Source organism: Stegastes partitus, unplaced genomic scaffold (assembly GCF_000690725.1).
Source record: "Stegastes partitus isolate 25-593 unplaced genomic scaffold, Stegastes_partitus-1.0.2 Scaffold38, whole genome shotgun sequence".
Lineage (NCBI taxonomy): Eukaryota > Metazoa > Chordata > Actinopteri > Pomacentridae > Stegastes > Stegastes partitus.
Window position 1 is genome coordinate 557,241 of NW_007577769.1, and position 20,376 is coordinate 577,616.

A 20,376-nucleotide genomic window follows, 5' to 3' on the forward strand; every position below is an offset into this window, starting at 1 on the left:
GTCCAAAAACATGTTGAGGTTAATTGGTGATTCTGAATTGTCCGTCGGTGTAAATATGAGTGTGCTTGGTTGTTTGTCTCTCTGTGTAGCCCTGTGATTGACTGGTGACCTGTCCAGGGTGTCCCCTGCCTTCACCCCCTCACCAAATATATGGCGCAGCTGCAGTTAGAAGATACTTGGTGAAGTGTTTTAACTGGTTTTTTTGCTATGATACTGGCATTCATTCTCTCTTCATGATAGTTGTTGATGTTATACTGCCTTTCTGTATGATATTGATGGTTTCTCTGGCAGTGGCATCATAATGACGCGTTTAACAAGTGGTTTGATTCTGGTAGGAGGCCACTGAAGGCCAAGGTGTAAAATACACGGCCCACCACTAACATAAAAAAAAAAAAACACAGCTCTCCTCAGTGCATGAGTGAGTGTCATGTGGGAACTCCAGAGGCACAGCTCATAACAGAATAAAAGGTCATCCCACATCAAGTTATCCTTTACAGAAAATTTGCAGGAGCAGGATGTGAAGGAAAAATTACTTTGCTCTGCCTGCAGTTAAGCCTCTGAAGATGATACTGACCTTTACTCCCCTAAACTTTTCCCGACCTCCCCAAATGGATATCATATGACATCAGGCTATCAAACCTATAACAGATATACACCAGCCTACAAATCTTCTTATATAGGATCTTGAACCCGTGTAGATGTATTGTAGGAGGACAGGCAGGCGCTTCCTGTGCCTCTCAAGGCCAGATTGCACTAAGGTGCCGAGCTATCTTCTTGTTTTCCTTTCCATCCGTAAATCTAGATGTGATTTCCCACCAAAGGACGGTGTCAGGTCTAAGGTACGAGAGAACCCTGAGAACTGATGCTGGCATTGCATGCATGAACTGCTGCTCCAACAGTGTCCGTTCTCCTGAAATCAGTTAACCTTATTTCAACCTAAGTCATCTGAGTCTCCGGTGTGTCTCTTTGTGCCGGTTTCCTCATCTTCCTTCAACCTCTTCAAGAATTCCTCAACAAATTGGCGTGATGAACAGGATCTCAACAGAACGACGAGTGGTAAGTGCACACTTCATTTTTGCAAACTGCCATGTCTGAGTTTGATGAGATTCTAAAATCCTGTAAAATGTAAGATTCATGTGGAATTAGTGTTAATACCAGCTGACCGCCTGGAGGCGAGTGCAGCATGTGCAGTGATTGGGTGTTTGTCCCTTCAAAGGGATGGTTTGGACTCAATGTGTGAGCATTCCACCTCTGGGAAGACGTTCTAGGTAAATTGAAATGTGTTTATCTGTGGAACTGCAAGACCATTCACTGCTTAACCAGGGTCTGGCGGGGAGTAAGTGTCAGAGGGAAATTCGTGAGCAGATACAGGTGCTGAACAATTCATCTCAGTGGATGATTGTCAAAAGAACATCAACTTTTGAGTTGAAGCTGTGTAAATGAGTTTGGTCTCGAAACAGACTGACACATATAAAGAGCTTTGATGCAGTTGGAATGATGGTTGCGCTCATGCTGTGTGTTTTTGTTGTTGCAGTGTTCTGTTTCTGTTTTGTAAGTGCATGAATAAAACAGAAGAGAGTGAATGAGATAACCATGGGTGGCCATCAGTCCAAAGCAGGAGAGGCTCAGTGCCAAAATATAGTGTCAAAAAATTCTGCGACTGAAGCAGCCACAATCCACCTCACAATCTAAGACTCAATCTGAGTCAAAATCAGATGCCTCAGCAGTCGATGTTAAACCTGACCCCTCTACAAGAAAGCAAATGCAAACAATCCAAATTCAGGCTCCTATCGTGAATGCTTTACTGTTGACACACCGACAGGTGTTGTAGTGTTGATCTACTTTAAAGGCAAAGTTCTTACAGAAAACAACACTGCCCACTTTCATTTTTCACTATATATTTTTCTCTTCTGCTTATGAACACTGCAGACCTGGATAAGGAGCAGTTCTTTGTCCCTGTGACTTTAAATGACTCCAGGACTGATTTCAGCCATCACCCAGCCTGAGCTCACATGTAGCTTTGAAATGTCAATAAAACAAACCTTACTCTGCCATGCTGAGGACCTCTTACACTTTGCTTATCAAATGAACTGGTGCGGCATTTCTTCTTTGTGGGCATTGCATGGTTGTTTGCTTTAAGAGGCAGGCCTACTGCCAAGCAAGGCACTATTTTATCTGCCCTTTAAATTAGGTTAGTTACTGAGTATCTTGCTTGTATTAATTCCAGATAAGGGCAAAATTTTAGACTAAATCTGAAAAATGCTAAAATTGTAATCCCAAACAATACATTTGCAGCAAAAGAAAATGTACTGTGATGCCATAACCATCACGTTATGTGATTGTGACACTCACGAGGAAAGAACATATACAGGTTGGAAACATATAAGTGTTGTCTGAGAGCTTTCCTGTAGAAGAAAAATGCTTCAGAATGAAAATACAAACATAAAAGGATTCATAACTTCCTTGAGTGCAGAGGCATCTCTAAGGGTGGGCAGGTGGGGGCCATGGCCACATCTGAAAACTCGCTGGCTACCCCAGATCTGATTGGTCAACGTCATTCACTGAAACTCCAGTGTTCAAGTTCCAGGACTGAAAACAGCATTAGGTGACTGTTACAGCTCTCAGCAGCCATTCAGCTTGCGGCCCGTGAATAGACATCACAGTGGGCACAAACGGTGAAGTTTGTGTGTCTTATTGTTGAGGAAGACTCACACATAGGCCTTAAAACATTAACAAGAGCTAAGGTTTAGTTTGTAGCTGTTTGTAGGAGTGTTTCTTTAGAGTTCATTAAATACCTGCAGCATGGCACAGCAACGGGATCTATAAGAACATCTCCAAAGAGAGAGAGAGAGGTGCATTTACGAACAACACAACACAATGTGTAACTTGATTAACTACATAGGATTGCAGAATTATCCCCAACATGGAGGCAGGGCTGATCAGGCGCTACCTGTAAATGACACTGTGTGCTTTCTTCACCTCAGACAGGTGAGCTGTCACACATAGTTTATTAGCTACAGGTAAATCAACCTGGTACACAGTTGAATCCTGAGCTCCATCACAGCTGGAAATTATTTTACTGTAAAAATGTGAGATCTGTTATGAAAAGTCAAAATATCTTTACCTCATATTAAGTTGTTGATGAGTGAGATTTTTCACGTTCATGCGTGTGGATGCTTTACAAATTAAAGTCGCTACCAAAATACAGAAGACCTAGTAACAATGAAAACACGTCACTCTACCATGAATGGCTGCAGTTAAATAAATAATCATCACACATGGACAGAATTTTAAATATTGAAAAAATAAACTATGAACATGCACTCTGACTAACTCTTTCCTCTAAAATACACCGCAGCATCCCTTCTCCTGGTGTTTTGAATGATGGTCACGGTTTTAGTTGATGTGCAGAAGAAAAGGAGTTTCCTACATCACAGCACATATTAGACAAATTTCCAAGTCTCTGCACTGGCTACATGGCCTTTTTTTAAAAAAAAAAGATTTTAAGATGACTTTATTGGTTTACAAAGCTCGTAATGGTCTTGGTCCTACCTTTTAATGCTTTTATCCTGTAAACCCTCTAATTAAGCCAAAGAATATCATTACTTAAAATTGATATTTTTTCAAACTAAGTGTATTGATATATTTCTCTATTTATTTATAGGCTACATTGTCATCTGTTTTATTGATCTTTTATCACTTCACCTTCATTATTGCCTAATTTTGCTTTTATACGTTTGGACTGATGCTGCCTGTCCTCTTTGCATTTATTTATGGTTCCTCAGTCCCTGTTGTATCGAGTCCCTCATTTCTGACATAATGTTTAGTAGGGGTGGGGTAGGTGCTATGGTTTTAATAGGGTTTTTATTCAGATTGTTCTGTAAAGCACTTTGTGTCACATTTCCTTTGTCAGTTATACTTCAGCTTTTTGTGTGTGTGCCACTTGCTTACATGGCCACCAGCCAACCATGTTGTTTTGCGTTTGTGGCCTAGTATATCCCATAATTATGCCTTTAGATGAACTGTTCTTGTGTTAAAAATACATCAATTTATCAAAAATGTAAATATGGGTTTATGGAGTGCCATGAGGAGGAGAATGAGGGTTGTGACCGTTTCCTCCACGCACATGTGAATGACAGGTCACTCCCCCTCCTCAGATCATATTGATGTGAGTCACAGTGAAAGTAAACTTTATTAGCTGACGCCCATTTCTGACAAAACGAAACTTTGGCAGATACGGAAATGAAGGGATAGCAGGTCTTGGATGTGACTAACATCGCCGGTTCACCGCCGGAGCAGCAGCAGCAGCAGCAGCAGGGATGATTCGCGGTCTTTTCTTTTTGCAGAAAACAAGGTAAGTCCGCTCAGACGGGAGAGCTCATGTGTTTGTTAGTGTCACCGAAGAGCTGGAGGTGATAACGTCAGACCTGATGTTATGACAAAGTGGGGATAAACTAATCCTATTAGCCGGAGCAGCTAACAGACGTCGGTGTCACAGCACGTCTGAGTAAGTCTGGCTCAAACGGGGTTGCACTGTGATACAGGTCGGTTGACACCTGCCATATCTGCACATATTATAGTTTTCTTGCTGGGACGTGAACAAGTGACGGAGCTAGCGTTAGCTGCGCAGCTCAACGTAGAGCGAGTGAAGCTGTTAGCCTGTTAGCATCCCCGCTGCTCTGACACAGTAAAGGGTGCTGCACAGCTTTAACTGCAGCCGATACACGTGTCGTGACACTGCGGGGATAATGCCAGGTGTTGACTGTTTTGTACTGTGTTGACTCAGTTTTGCTGTGAAACGAGGTTACAGGACGGGAAAGAGAGAGGAAGTGACTTAAGCCATGTTTTTAGCGAAGCGAATATGTGATTGGTCAAACTGTGGAGCCAAAGATGTTTTCACTGAGAAGAGGAATCACTCCACAGCGGGAAATAAAACGTTCAGAAAAACAACCTGAAACGTGTTTTAATCTGTTGTTCTGGTTCACCAGAACTCAGATACGTACATACTTACATGTTTAAGATAAAACAAAGTTGAGCTTTATTAATCCAGGACATTCTTGCATCAGATATTGCTCAGAAAACAAAATACTTAAGAGGAGACTACAATCAAACTGACAACAATGATTCTGAGTTGCAAATTAATAATTACTAATAATTAAGATTACTGCAGCTGAAAATGTAAAGTTGCACCTGGAATTGAGATGGCAGACTGTATATAAAACTGAAGTGTTACATATGGCACACAAAGTGAAATGTGTTTTATAATGTTGTGTGAGCTGGGACCACAAACAGGAACTCTTCATTTAAATTCACCGCCAAGCTTTTCACCTGCAATTCTATTTTTGCACTGTTCTATGCAACATTACCACAGCCATCATTTGCAGACATGTGAAACATTTTTTTTAAGGGTTTCTTTCATTACAAAAATAATTACAAAAAACATTGATCATTATGTTGCAGATTTGAAGCATGTAATGTATATATATATAATAATCAGAAGGAAGTGTTGGATTATAACTTGGAGCCCATGTATGCATAATGTGTGCAAAAAACTTGTATTGCATTTCTTTTCTACCTCTGAGTAAAGTTATAAAAGGTAAGATCAAATAAAATTCTCTGTAACTGCACAAAAAACACAGTTTGTTTTGTCTCGTGACCACAAATTTGAAAAAAAAAAAAAAAATCAGGGTTTGATATGAGAGAGAAGTGAACAAAACTGTTCATGTTTGCAAATAAATGCAGGCATACAAAAAAAAGAATATTTAATAGATTTGTCCTAGTCAGAAAGTTTTTAAGAGTAACAATTATGCAAATAAATCAGCTTTTATCTCTCAAGCATTCACATAATGAAAAGTGTTTGTATCTGTAAATGTGTCTGTATTTATTTTTCAATCACAGACCCCGATGTTGACTCCTTATTGACATAGCTAAAACAGTATAATCATAATAAATTATAAATACACTGTACTTGATAAGGACTGGTTACACATGACATAGACATGTAAATATGTTTGGACAAAGTGCAAAAAAAACCCCATCAATTACACCCCTGTTCTTTGTGGGTTTAAACGTTCAAGCCTGTTGTTGCCTCAAGGTGCAGCCAGAAGTTTAAAAAGCTAGGGATCTCTCCACAGCCAGAGGCGAGCTGGGGTGATTTCCAGCTCAGTTATCCAAAAATGAAAGTGAAGTATGGATCCGTCCATGTGACGTCACTAAATCTAACCGTCCCTTGTGATTCTCAGTGCATATGAATCAATTACAACATAGCAGAATCTGAATCAAGAATTAGATATTAATTACATCATAATGTTATATTATTAAGTTCTAATTTTACCCCATGTTTGAATATGACTCGACCTAGGAGAATTAATCTTCTTCAAAATATTGTTTTGTAAAGTTCTCAGCCTGTAAGTAAGTAGTGCCTACCATCTGTCTAGATGAGAGAAGTTCTAACAGTCAACCTGTCTTGATAAAAATGCCGCTTGGCCTGTTTATTGCTCTTTGCACCCAAATGTCATTTGGTACAGCAGCATGTTTAAACAAGTCCATGTATTTTTTCTGTTTACCTAAATGTAATCAGTGTTACCTTTATACATCCTCGGGATATGGCAGTGTTTTGTTTTTTTTTGAGTAACTTGTATTCTAGTGTGCTGTGAGAGCTCTAAATTTCCTCTCCTCTTTGAATGAAGTCCATTTATCATTGGGTGTTAGTCAGCGGAACTCACGGCAGGCGTGCTGTGGCTCACTGGCACGCTTGCTAAACGATTTCCATACTGGCCACTTAACAAAATGTTTAGAGGCCGGTTTATTGGGTAAGGCTGTTCAAAGTTCAAATGTGGTGTAAACAACTTTGTTCTGGGCGACTGTTGCGGAGCTGATCACAGTTTCGTGAGCCCTCAATCGGCAGAATTGAAACCAAAAGGAATCTGCTCTCTCTTCTTTGCAGGAATGACTGAAGTCTGACGATGAAGTGCTCAGGTTGTGGCCATATTATTGTGGAGAACACAGCCAAGTTCTGCAGTAATTGTGGCAGCAAGCTGTCTGCCCAGCCTGCAAACACAACGGGTAAGTAGATAAGGTTAGATATTTAGTCAAATATTACAACTTCATTAATGGATTTCACAGAAATGTTGCACAGCATACATCATGACCTTTAGGGAACACATCATTTATACTTGTACATTGTATTTGCTTAACAATGCGCCACTAGGAGCTGAGCTGATGTGAGCTTGAAGGCAGACAGACATAATTAAATTACACTTAAATTATACTGAAAAAAGTGAGCATGTAAAGGGATGTGACAAAAAAGAGGTGCATCTGCTTTGAACATTTATTTTATAAATACTTTCATGACATGACAATTTAGATACTTTGCAAAACTGAATTACAACATGCTTCACATGAACATAGTGAAAGATGACAATGATCGTTTGCTGAGTGTAATTTTTCTGGCCCTCAAGATGGCAGTGTTTATATATTACCTGCTCACGGTTTCCAGACAGCAGGATGAGTGGGGAGCATCTTTAGACACTGTTTGAGGAAACATTTTCTTAACCAGCATTCTAAAATACCAACAGAGAAAAGGCAAACTTGAGTCTTTTGACTTAATGAACAAGCCTTTGTTCATCATTTATTTATGTTCCTGACATAAGCTTAAGTCTGTATGCAGCATTTATGCATGTGTACATCGTAGAAGTTGACTTTCACGTCTGAATACTTCCTTTACTGCTCTTCTTGCTTGTTCCTTTTTTCTATCACATGATGCCTCGCTGGGTCTCTATGCTTACATTGTAGAGATAAAGCAAGTATGTTATATGCAAGAAAATCCTATTAGCACAATGCCTGCTAAAGAGAAATCTTCTGTCAGCATTCACTGAATGAGCAGATTGTTACTTGATGTGCACTTGAACTGTCTATGACCGCAACAGATGTACTCCGAACAGACAGAGAGAGCTCCTGTTAGTTGAGGATCAGAGAGACATGGCCCATGTATGGAAGGATAATCAATTGTAATAATTCATGTAACATAAGAGTCATTGTTCACTCTTGAGGAGGAGTATAAAGAGGTATGCTGAAAGAGTTGTGGGACACATTTAGCCAGAAACTCCGCTTGATGACTAATTGGGTCCGCTAGTGTATGCAATAAAAACCCAAGAACTCTTGGCTTGTGAGTTGTTGCTTTTATTTCTGTAATCCTCAGTAATAACACATAGGTGCAGTCTTTTTTTGTCATTGCAAGTATGAATGTGGATATTGCCCCCCAAAATATATTCTTTGCAGTCTTTCAATACAGAGTGACTGCTTCCTTCTGCACAACTTTCACTGGTTAGGAGATGTGATTAAGATTTAGCTAGAATGCAAATCAAATTTCCATCAGTACGGTAAAGTGCAGTACCTGATAGCTCTGGGACTTATTTAATGTCTAATTTTCACAGAGGTTTTCAAACGTCATTGCATGCCGTTAGATTTCTTTAACACTGTATTTTTTATTCCAGATGCAGGAAATGAGCCTCAATCCTTGAAGACAGACTTGGACAATAAAACGGAGACATCAGTCCCTCAGAAAAATGACAACAAAGAATTCAACAAAATTCCTAAACGGCAGAATGAGGAGACGTTCAGCAACCTGAAGAAAAAGGTGAGAGCAATTTTCAGTGGCTTGCCTTGCTTTTTTTTTTTTGTTTTGGACAACTTCATAAGAGTTTAATGACGAACTACACCGCTTACTCTAATAGCCCAGTTGTGCAGTAAATCCTTCCTTCATGAAGGTCATAGTGTTCTTTTGTTGTTGAGACTTTTAGAGGTGTGTTTATTCTAATATATGGACACATGGAGACAGTAGTTTGTATTGAGTTCTACTGTGGATAGACTAAACAACAGCAACACCTCTCTCAGGCAGATTACACAGAGCAGAGGGTTTGGAACCAGTTGAAAATCTAAGTAGTAAAGCAAACATAGGAAGCAGAATCGTTGTTTTTCCCAGTATTCATAGCACCTGTGGACGCTTGGAAAAATGCTGTAATACTAATCCCATATTTTCAAATTTTAAATTCAGTTTTAGTTTTTTCATGCTTTGTGACATTCTAACTTTGTTATACTGCACAAGGCAGGTTGAAGTTGTCTCTGCATCTACCCATGTTTGTGGTAGCTACAAAGAAAGGCAAACCTTATACTGCAGTAAAAGGTTTGTCCGCAGCAAGTAAAAATGAGGCAGGAACAGAAATGTTTGGGGTTTAAGAGGGCTAGTTTAGGGTTTCATATTGTTGGATGTTTGTGAAGCCAATTTGTCCTCCTTGTTTGTCTTTAAGAAAAAGAAGAGACGGAAGAACAGAAAGAAGAAAGATGGCAACATGTCATCAGATCAAGAACAAGGTCCATCTGACATGTCGCATATGTCTCTGGAGGACAATCAGACGAAGAGAACAGAGGACACTTCTGACACTGAATACTCAGACAATGCAATGGATGAAACACCAGATGCACTCCAAGATGAACTCTCCTCACTGCAGAACCAGCCGAGCTCCCCAGCAGCTAACAATACTGCTGCGCCCTCTGAAGACACACAAGCCATATGCAGTGAAAACACATCTGGCACAGCAGAGGCAAGTACAACAGACCAGTCTGAGGAAGCCGCAGGTAAACCTAAAGAGGGAGAGGACAAGGCACAAAAATTAACTACAGATCAGACACCTGAGACGCCACCTGCTGACACTCCGACTCATCCCGTCTCAGAAGACGAAAAGAACACAACCTCTCAGTCGGGTTCTGGTAAAGGAACAAATACCACTAACCCTAAAGGACAAAAAACGGACAGAAACAAATCGCAAAACAAGAAAGACACAGTCGCTACTAAACAATCTACACTGGACCAGAACGCCAACGTGGAACCAAAGCCAAAAGAGACAGCAGACGCCAAACAGAAGGGAAAAGGCAAGCAGGACCAGAAACAGAAGCAGACTGTAGCCAATGAACAAAAGATGATTTTTGGCCCTCAAACATCATCAAAGGTAATGCAGATTAATACTTATGAAAGGTAATGCTCGTTGCCAACTGGAAGCCTGCATATTTAGATAAATAGACATATTTTTTGTGAGTTTAAGGTGTGTATTTCGTGTGCACATGTGATGCTACAGGCTAATAACACAGGCTCCAGCGTGGACCCAGAGGTGACAGAAGAGCCCATGGTGGTTGAGCAGGCAGGGAACAGGCAGGACTCGACTCCAGCAAAGACCTCAGATGGCGACAAAGGATCTAAAGATGCCAGTAAGGATGGCACAAATTCCAACACGCAAACAGGCCCGCCCCCCAAAAGGTGATAAAATTCTCTTTGATGATTGTATACACTGACATGATATCATCTTTGCCTCATGTTTAATATATTACTTTTATTTACTTTTGCTTTTTAGGCCGACGAGGAACAATACGATTGCTGCACAAGACAGACTCACCATTTACTTCCATGCAGTTCTCTCGAAGGATTTCAAATTTGATCCAAAAGAAGATCATATCTTAATCAGAGCTGGGCATCCCATTGGAACATGGAATGAAAATGCAGTTGAACTAAATGTGACCAGGTACTTATTTTTACATTATTAGTCAGTGAAGTTCAGATAGTTGCTTACTCTGATGGCACATCAAATGACACATTCAAAAAGTAATACTCCAAATTTCAGTTTTCATTTAGAGAAGTCCTTGTCAAACATGTACTCTTTTCCATTAATCTGACAGCTTGTGGGTGTGTAGGCCTGCTTGTCCGTGTGTTTTTTGTATATTCTGTCTCACTGAGTTTACACCACTTATATTTGAATTTCTGTTTCTTTTCATGCAGGGATCTTGGAGAACATGGGTTTCTGGTCGAAGGCAGTCTGATGACAGTCAAATCGAAAGCTCAGTCCGTGTCGATACCATACAAATATGTTGTCTACAGAAAAAAAAAGAGCACATATGAGTATGAGTACATATACAAAATGGATTCACATACCACGACCAACAGATGTTTGTTTGTGAAACCCCACCTCATCAATGATGACGGTAAATGAAAACTTCACTAAGTCAAGTTGTAATTGTGTTTGCATGTGTGCTAATAGCATTGCTATACCGTGTTGTATTTTTTACTGAGCACAGTTAAAATCATATCTTTATTGTAATAGGAGACTGGCATCAATATGATGACATCATCTGTGCTGAGCCATCAAAGAACGTGCTCAAACGCATCAAGGATACACTCTGGCCTGAACAGAGGAATAATTTGATCCAAGGCAGAGAGATTGCTGGGAATATCATGCTGGAGAGCATATTTGATCTTCTCAGAAACTGGACTAATACCAACTTGAGAAGTTTTCTGCTCCAGCTGAATCAGTTCGTTCAGGTCTATGGGGAGCCTTTTGTGTATGAAGAGAGACAAAAGAAGTGGTATTCCTTAAACTATGGGGAAGATGAGGTAAGTTCACAATGTTTGTGTATAAAGTCTAGAAAGCCTCTGCTACAGCCAGCTCAACTTACTTCTCTGTACTTCTTCTGTACTGTTGTAGGTGAAGAAGATGCTGAAAGAATTCATTCTGAATAACGTGACTCCTCAGCTGAGGGATGGAGATGGCAAGAGTCTCTACATTCACGACCCCTTGAGAGCAGCAGTGATCATGCTTTATGTATGCAGACAGCACAAAATCAGACTTGATAATGCTGAGCACCATCAGCTCTGTACTGCATTGTGTTTACCCAAACTAGAGAAGGACAATTTCCTTCAGTACTGGACAGATTTTTCTCAGTGCGTGTCTACTCTCAAAAGGTTGGTACCCAATCTTTTTAATAATCTTAGAATCACACAGCACATAACCTATTGAGCTTAAGAGTACTATCCTTAGTAATTATATTTTCTGTAATAATTAATGTTCTGTTTAAATGCCCATATTGTTTTTGTTGTAGTCTGCCAGAAATGTTGGGGAATCTGATAACCACTGTGAAAACAGCGAGAATGCCTCGATGGATTATGGTACTGCCACTTTACCACCTCCTCAAAGGCACCACGAAACCCTTTGAAATACCAACTTCTGGAAACTTGAAGTACGGTCCATCCTGGGCAGGTTTACAAGGCCTTGATATGAGTACATCAACAACCATGTACAGTCAAGACAGAAAGTAAGACTCTACTTTTGCCAGCATATACTGTTGCTTGTTCAGACATCCGTCAGTGCATTTATTTGGAAATAGATCTGCACTACTGTGAGCTTTCTAATTGTTATTTTGTTCTCAGAGCTCTGTTAAATGTGATGAAAAACCACAGACACTTGATGGAGGTGGATGCACTTTTAGTTCGATCCTATTTGTACCTGATGTCAATTGATGAACTCATAGAGTGCAGCGACACCATTAACCCTGAGCTTTTGGACATGCTTCATGTGTTCACTAACAATGCTCCTCACGATATTACTGCTGGCAATTTTCAGGTAAGTGGAAACAAACTACTCATTTCCAGTCTTAATGAATGACTAGAAAGTGATACATTGATGTACTTGTTTATGTTGAGGAACAGCCTCTCATATACAGTTGTAAACACAAGTTTACATACACTTGAAAAGTCCATATCATGGTAGTTTCAGATTATTCCTAGAAGTCTTAATTTTCTATGGTGGAATCATTGAAACACATGCATCTTTGTCACAAAATCTTTTTTTATTTGTTCTTTCATAAAGCTATTATAGGTTTCTGGGAAATATGACAAAGTCATCTGGGCCAAAAATGTACAAACAGCAACTGGAATGATCAGTTATAGTGCTTAAATTTAGAACTGCAAATAGCTACATCATAGTATGGTTATATCGTCCAAGTAGGGATGAATTTACAAATTTACACTTCCCAGCCAATGAAAATCAAGCATTTCCAATGATTTTGTGTTATAAAATTTACTAATCTCCACGTTTTTATGTTTATAGGCAGTATCTGACATTCTGTCACATATCCAAGGGCGTCTTATTGAGGAAAAATACAGGTGATTTACTCCTTACTCATTTTTAATTGAAAAGCATAGGCATGAACTCTGTAGTCACACAAGTTGTACTTGTTGGTTGAAATTCTATTTGAATAGACCACATTTTACCTAAGTCTATGATTAATTGTGTGTTGCATCTTATAATACAAATGTCATTTTGTCATTCTGATAGATGATAAAAATGCTGTTAATGTCAATCACTTTTTCCTTGTTGTTCTCATTGAATATTTCGATTTAAAGATATAGGAAGTGAATTTATGCATATGGATGTATTTAACTATCATTCTTTTTTTTTTTTTAAACATAGATGTTTTACAGAGGCTTATAGGAGAGAGTGCCTGACAACAGCAGTGAGACTGTTAGAGAAGATCTGCAAAGGGGTCAAACCAGCATCATATTTGCAAAACTACCCTGATATTCCTGTAGCGTGCGCTAATCTAGTGGCATCAGTGTCAGACTTTGTTCGATGCAACAAGCAACAGGTATGTAAAGTGTCCTCTAAAACAAAGCAATTCATGGCAGTTGCCCCTTGCTAGTTTAATTATGTACTAAAATTTCACATTTAGGAATCTCAAGAAGGAGACAAAGAGCAGCAATATGCAAAACACTTGGTGATCTCTCAGGCGATGCTCATAATGAGAGACTGGATCAGTCGGTCCTTCAAACAGGGTCTGCTCAGCCGGGGACTGACATCGTTCTATCAAGTTAAAGCAACAGAGGAGATTGAAGTGAGTAGTTTTGTTACACATATCTGTCATTGTTAGACAATGCTGAAAATAGAGCTTTAATTAGCTGTGTTTTTCAGATGTGGAACAACATAATCTCCATCCAGTTCAAAGATGAAGACTGCACAAAAGAGTGGAGGCAAACATTTACCAAGGATTTTGAGGGCAAGTATAAACAGGTAGGTGATTTTGTAAGTTTCTGTTTGTGAATTAGTTTTGGTTAAAGTGCAAAATATTTCATTAATTTATGTGGCCGTGTGGTTTTAGGAATCTTCTCTGGATCAAATTGAATTCTACTGCACAAAGATAGAGGAACTGAGTGATTCCCATCCACATGTTGCTACTCGCATTGAGAGGTGTGCTCTCGAGGCTGTTACAGCTTTGTGTCAGGTATGAAGACTTCTCATTCACCTGTAACATCTACATGTATTACTCGCATAGTTTTTAGCACTCCTGGCCATATTTAAGAACAACACCAGCGTTATCCCACAGTCAACGATGAGAGATGCTGCTCAAAGACAAGAATTTCTATGTAGAAACTCAAGGTCGTGCACAAGTCACAGGTTGCTTGCATGTATTTTCAATCATCGTATTTCTTGTTGTTCTACATCATACGCAGACCAAGTCTGAGGGCAAACTGTTCGAGAGGTTGAAGATAAATTGGAAGTTCGGGAAACTCATCTCTGCCATTATCCAAAAATCCTGGCCAAGAGACACTCATGGGAACTATCAGGAAGATGAAGAAGTGGTCCTTCAGCACCTTCTCTCCTGGACTGCTGCCAAAGACATTTTCCAACTACACGGTATTAGGAAAAACTGAAATATTAAAACTTGCAGACCCCAAACACAAACATTCCATTGCATAAGAAGGTAAAAGGTAATGGTAAAAAATATCTCATCATTAATTTATTAGGGCAAATACAATCAATGCTAGGTGCCCAGGTCAAATTTGGGACTCTGTGGCACAAGACAAGCACAGCAATCATTGGGTGTTTTTAGATAAAACACTGACATGCAAATTCTGTCACCGCAGGCGCAGATGAAAAGCTGATCGAGAAGCTCAGCCCCGATGCAAGGGACAGAATTGCTATAGCCATATCGTCATTCACAGCCATGACCAATCAAATGGTCCAAGGACACATCAAGATCAGCCTGCTCAACATCATTTTGGAGAGGCGAGATGTCTTCTTAGACCTGCTAAAGATTGGTAATAACAGTAAACCTGTCATCAAAGATTCTTGAGTGGTTTAAATGTTTTCCACTGTCATAATAATGAGTGGTATACTGAGATAGTTGTGTGTCTGTGTGTGATTTGATATTAACAGACTGCCTGTCTGAAAATGGGCAATACAAGGATAGTGGCAAAATGAGGAGGCTGTTGCAGTGCAGACAAGATGAAGTGGCAGCTGTGTACCATGAAAAGGAGCTTGTCGATGTCCTTTTAACAATGAGCCACAAACTAGAAGAACATATGACAGGTATGTTGACTGTATCAGAAGAATTAATCAGTTTGGTTTTGATTATGTAATTGCAGCAAATTTACACATGCTTCATGAATTTCCCTGATAGTCGACGTTGCCGAAATTGAAGAAACCCAACAAGTCAACATTGAGATCACGCCTTTGGATCGTTTCATGGAGGTTCATCAGTTTGGTCAGCTGCCCTCTCCAGACGCTGGTGTTGTCACTTACTTCAGTCTGGATGAACAAATCAGAGAAATGGCCGAGGTCCTGTACACCTTCAAGGACAGTTATGTGTTCAAAATGTGTTGGGAGAAACAAGTCAAACTCCTGGCCTCTGAAGAAATGGAAGACGGCGACGACCCTGATGAGCAAGACTTAGAACCTATTACAGGAACACCTGAAGTGATTTATGATGAAATTTTCTTGACTTGCTTTGATGATTACAAAGATATCTATACTCGTCTGAAGAATGGCAGTATAAGGCTAGAAGAGGTCAACCAGCTTTTCCGAGATTACAAGGGCAAGTACGAAGAGCTTGCTCAGGACCTGGACATCATGTGCAGAGTTGATAAATCAATGGACAAACAGTGGATCCACAGCAGGGTTCAGCAGGTTGAGCAGTATCATGAGCTTCATCTTGCTGTGGCTTCAGCTCAAGTTATCATGATGGTCAAAGAGACGCTTTGTCTTAATGGGGACTTCAAGGTTCTTGAGACACTCACAAAAGTGGTAAGTGGCTTTGTTTGTACCTACAGCACTGTATTGTACTCGCTAACCCTCTGAACTACAAAACTGGCAGGCAGGTTGGAAAGATATCCTTAGAAAATATGGCAAAATGACCATTTAGCAAAGCTAACACATATGAAAGCAAATAAAAATATCCATAGTATGTAGAGTCAGATTTTTTCCAGTATTGGTAGCACAAAATGTTGTATATAATGACTCCAGGTTTTACATATTTATGATATTAAAAAACCATAATCAGACAGCTGCATCTGTTTTTTTTTCATGATTTATGGGGTTACAACTTGACCAAAAAAAACTAACAAGAACTGCTTTGGGTTTAAAGTGTCAACATTATAATTTGTAAAAAAATAATAATAATAATAATAATTCCACTAAAAACCTATTTCCAAATATCTTAAGTGCAGTAAGTTGTTGCACATGTAGAGATAGAATTAGTCAAATGAGTCAAAATTACAGAACAGTGTTTTCTTTTACATCTATTACATGCATGACTCCCAGTGATCAGTGTCTGATAGTTGCTGGTTACTTGGGCAAAGGTAACTTTATATTTGACTCTGTTCTCCTTTCAGATTCATGCAGACTTTCAGAAGGAGAAGCTTAGTCGCATTGACAATGAGTTGATGCAGGCTAAGACAGTTCTGGTGGACATCACTGAGCCCCGCAGACAGTGTCTCAACGAGCTTGGACTCAGAGGACACTTTGTAAAATGGGTCAAGGATGCCCTTGAAGGTAAGTGTACAGCGCTGTGAAAAAGTATTTGCCCTCTCCAGATATCTTCTATTTTTGCACATTTGTCACCATTACAGTTTCTCATCATCAAAGTAATTTTAATATAAGACAAAGGTAACCCAAGAAAACACAAATTGCAGTTTTTAAACCATGATTTCATTTATTGAAGGAAAAATGTTGTCCAGCCCCACCTGCTCTATGTGAAAAAGTAATCGCCCTCTTAGCTCAGCAACACCCAGATATGATGACTGCCAGGCTTGCTAAATCTAAGCATCATTTAAATAGAACTTGGCTGCCATATTGTTAAGTAGCTGAGAAAGCAGCACATGATGCCATGTTCTAAAGAGATTCACATGAGAAACAAAGTCATTGACAGTCATCAGTCTGTAAAGGGTTATAAGCTATTGTTAAGGTTCTGGGACTCCAGTGAACCACAGTGAGAGTCATTATCTGTAAATGAAGAAACATGGAACAGTGGTGAACCTTCCCAGGAGTGACTGGCTGACCAAAATGTCTCCAAGAGCACATCAACATCTCATCAAGGGCACAAAAGAACCCCGATGAACATCAGATAAACTGCAGGCCTCACTGGCCTTAGTTGAGGTCAGCGTACATGATTCCACAATGAAGAAGACACCGGGCTGAAATGTCATCTAGGGAAGAGTTACAAGGTGCAAACCACTCCTGACCAAAAAGAACATAAAGGCTCATCTGGCATTTGCCAAAAAAATATCTGGATGAGCCCCAAGACCTTTGGGATAACATCCTGTGAACTGAGGAGTCAAAGGTGGAACTTTTTGGAAGACATGGGTAACGTTACGTCTGGTGTAAAGCTAATACTGCATTGCACAAGAAGAGTGTTGTACCAGCAGTGAAATATGGTGGTGGTAGTGGATGGTTTGGGGCTGCTTTGCCTCTAGAGGATCTGGACGACTTGTCATAACTGATGGAGCCATGGATTGTGCTCTCTATCAGAAAATCCTCCTGGAGAATATCCACCCATCAGTTCATGACCTTAAGCTCAACACAAATGTGTTCTGCAGCGTGACAATGATCAAAAGCACACAAGTCCCCCTCTGAATGGCTCAAAAAGAGCAAAATTAAGGTCTTGGAGTGGCCGAGTCAAAGTCAGGACTAGAATCTAATTGAGATGCTGTGGCAAGACCTTAAAAGGGCAGTTCGTGCCATAGACTGTATAAAAGATGGACGTAGCTACCGTGACATCACCTGTTGGTTTCTGCATGGAGAAAATGAAGCCAGGGTTTTGCTACTTCCTGGTTGACATCTTGTCTTTGCCAGTGACGCAAAAATCGTCGGAGGGGGGCGGAGCCATAGGAGCAGCAATTGGTCAGACGGATTGCACGCCCACATTTACCGCCTTCTGCTCGCTTTGTCTGCATCGTCACTGCTGACTGCCAATCAAGCCGGCCACACCCCTTGCTCCACAAAATTTTGACGATTTTTTAAAAAGTCAGTATTGATTTATTTTCAGATTGGCCACCTGATCTCTGGATTTGACTATGAAAACTAATAAGAAAAAAATCCTGAGCTGTAGGAATGCAGTATTTCATGATCTGTGATCACTTCTTTTCCAATTCAAGTCCATGGGAGCCAGGGCTTTTTGGAGCCAGAAACTAGCGGACATAGTGATATTGCAGGTTTTTGACACATCCGGGTTGGCTTCATTTTTCAGGGCCGGTTGCTCCGTCCATCTTTTATACAGTCTATGGTTCATGCTCAAAAATCATCTAATGTGAACAAATTAGAACTAGTCTGGAGAGAGGAGTGGACCAACATTCCTCCACGGTGATGTAAAAGACTGACCACAAGCTATCTAAAGTTTAAATGCAGTTGTTGCTGCCATGTGTAGCCCAGCCAGTTACTAGGTTTTGGTGGGTTTTCAATGAATTTTTAATGAATCATCATTTAAAAATGCATTTTGTGTTTTGTGAGAAATATGCAAAAATAGAAGATATCATGAAGGGGGCAAATACTTGGTTGCAACACCTGTTTTAAAAGTAATTCAGGAAAAATATTTTAAAATGTTTGTTGAAACTATTTTTTTTTCTTAGATATCAATGAGTTGAAGGTGTTTGTTGACATCGCTTCCATCTCTGCGGGAGAGAATGACATGGATGTGGATCGTGTCGCTTGCTTCCATGACGCTGTCCTCGGCTACTCTTCAGTGCTTTATGAGCTCAAGCCAGACTCTGGTTTTCATGCCTTTAAAGAAGTGCTGAAGAAGCTGTGGAAAGCTTTGGAGAATGACAGCAACCTGCCAAAAAAACTAGTAAGAGGACACTGTCGAGCAATACTAATGAGCACATCAGTAGGATTGCCACAAACTGAACATAGTTCATCGTTTGATCTAAAGTTAATGTGCAAGATAATAGTGTTAGTGTTGCTAAGTAATTAGTTGAGGCCACTGTAATTTGATAGTTTTGTGCTTGTATTTGTATATAATGTATTAGTACATTATTTAAATAGGGAAGATTCTAGATGTTGAGGTTATTTAACTGTCATTTACACACTTTACTACTGTCTTGTTAATTATGATGTTATGGGATGTACCTCAGAAATACACTGATAACAGAACTGACAGTAAATGAACTACAGGTATTCTTTTGGATGTTAGTGTCATGCTGTATCCTACCTTAAGCTTGTTAAATAGAAAAATTGGTATTACACTGAACACTTACAAAAGACAATCTGCTCTTGTAGAAGGACAGTGCACGTCACTTGGAGTGGTTGAGGACTGTGAAGGACAGTCACGGGTCAGTGGAGCTGTCATCTCTTTCGTTAGCATCAGCCATCAACAACAAAGGAATCTACCTGATCAGCGCACAAGGTGTAAAAAAGGTAAATAACACAGTTTAAGATAATTGCATCCCTATGCCAGTGCAGCACAAAGGTTATCTCTTCAAAATGACGCATGACAACGTATTTGTGTTTTTCGATCTAGCTGTGTCTTGACACAGCCCTGAAGCTGCAAATTCCAGAGGAGCACGATGAGGGCCATCACATGCGCTGCTATTCTCTTGAGGACCTGAGGGAACTGCAGAACAAACTGATGCTCATGTCTGGGAAAGGGGAACAAGGGCAGAACGAAGTCGATCAGTTTGCAGAGGTATATTGAAATGTTTCCCTTTTTGTATACCATGGATTCAGACCCATTTTTAAAAAAAGACCTCAGGTCAGGATTTGAACCCAGGGCGTTCAAACTGTGTGGCGACTGTCAGCCACTGCGCAACTGTGCCACCCCAGATGCATGCCATTTGTTTTAATTTGTCCTTGAAATTTTCCTTGTTTTATGTGTCTAAATTCACTGGGCATAGTCTAGAACTTCCAACACTTCACACCACATGTGAAAGGAAAAACTTGGCCATGGAGCAATAAAATTAGCCAAGGTATAGATTAGGGTTAGGATATACAACAATTTTCAGTTTTGAGTGTTCTTAAAAGCACAATGGCTTTAAAAAAAAGAAAAGAAAATAAGGGGAGTGAAATAGGTTTATGCTACCAGAACCAGAAGTAACAAAGCAAGAAGGTCTTTGGTCAGGGAGGTGACCAAGAACCCATGTGGAATGTGGAGAGAGACATGGACTAAATGTTCGTCTGAGTAAATGTCAGCATGAGAAGTTAATGTTTTAATCAAGCTTAAATGGAAGAGATTATTTTGCTGCACATAACCATGTGCACATTATTCAATCAGCTTTAATACGTC

At 39.9% G+C, this 20,376-nt stretch overlaps 1 protein-coding gene across 1 annotated transcript in view; it reads left to right on the forward strand.

Annotated features, from left to right (window-relative positions):
- The first annotated feature begins 4,235 nt into the window (after nucleotides 1–4,235).
- The window catches only part of rnf213a (ring finger protein 213a), a 36,444-nt gene continuing 20,303 nt past the window's right edge, over nucleotides 4,236–20,376 (forward strand). The window contains exons 1-24 of the mRNA XM_008303346.1: nucleotides 4,236–4,354; nucleotides 6,947–7,065; nucleotides 8,496–8,638; nucleotides 9,309–10,007; nucleotides 10,134–10,312; nucleotides 10,407–10,574; nucleotides 10,829–11,031; nucleotides 11,151–11,440; nucleotides 11,532–11,788; nucleotides 11,926–12,138; nucleotides 12,254–12,446; nucleotides 12,933–12,988; nucleotides 13,296–13,470; nucleotides 13,555–13,716; nucleotides 13,794–13,892; nucleotides 13,981–14,103; nucleotides 14,333–14,516; nucleotides 14,747–14,920; nucleotides 15,039–15,191; nucleotides 15,283–15,905; nucleotides 16,493–16,652; nucleotides 18,725–18,942; nucleotides 19,374–19,511; nucleotides 19,615–19,779. Of these exons, the coding sequence (XP_008301568.1) occupies nucleotides 6,966–7,065; nucleotides 8,496–8,638; nucleotides 9,309–10,007; nucleotides 10,134–10,312; nucleotides 10,407–10,574; nucleotides 10,829–11,031; nucleotides 11,151–11,440; nucleotides 11,532–11,788; nucleotides 11,926–12,138; nucleotides 12,254–12,446; nucleotides 12,933–12,988; nucleotides 13,296–13,470; nucleotides 13,555–13,716; nucleotides 13,794–13,892; nucleotides 13,981–14,103; nucleotides 14,333–14,516; nucleotides 14,747–14,920; nucleotides 15,039–15,191; nucleotides 15,283–15,905; nucleotides 16,493–16,652; nucleotides 18,725–18,942; nucleotides 19,374–19,511; nucleotides 19,615–19,779 (4,875 nt within the window). The 5' untranslated portion in view covers nucleotides 4,236–4,354; nucleotides 6,947–6,965. The remainder of the gene's footprint in view (nucleotides 4,355–6,946; nucleotides 7,066–8,495; nucleotides 8,639–9,308; nucleotides 10,008–10,133; nucleotides 10,313–10,406; nucleotides 10,575–10,828; nucleotides 11,032–11,150; nucleotides 11,441–11,531; nucleotides 11,789–11,925; nucleotides 12,139–12,253; nucleotides 12,447–12,932; nucleotides 12,989–13,295; nucleotides 13,471–13,554; nucleotides 13,717–13,793; nucleotides 13,893–13,980; nucleotides 14,104–14,332; nucleotides 14,517–14,746; nucleotides 14,921–15,038; nucleotides 15,192–15,282; nucleotides 15,906–16,492; nucleotides 16,653–18,724; nucleotides 18,943–19,373; nucleotides 19,512–19,614; nucleotides 19,780–20,376) is intronic.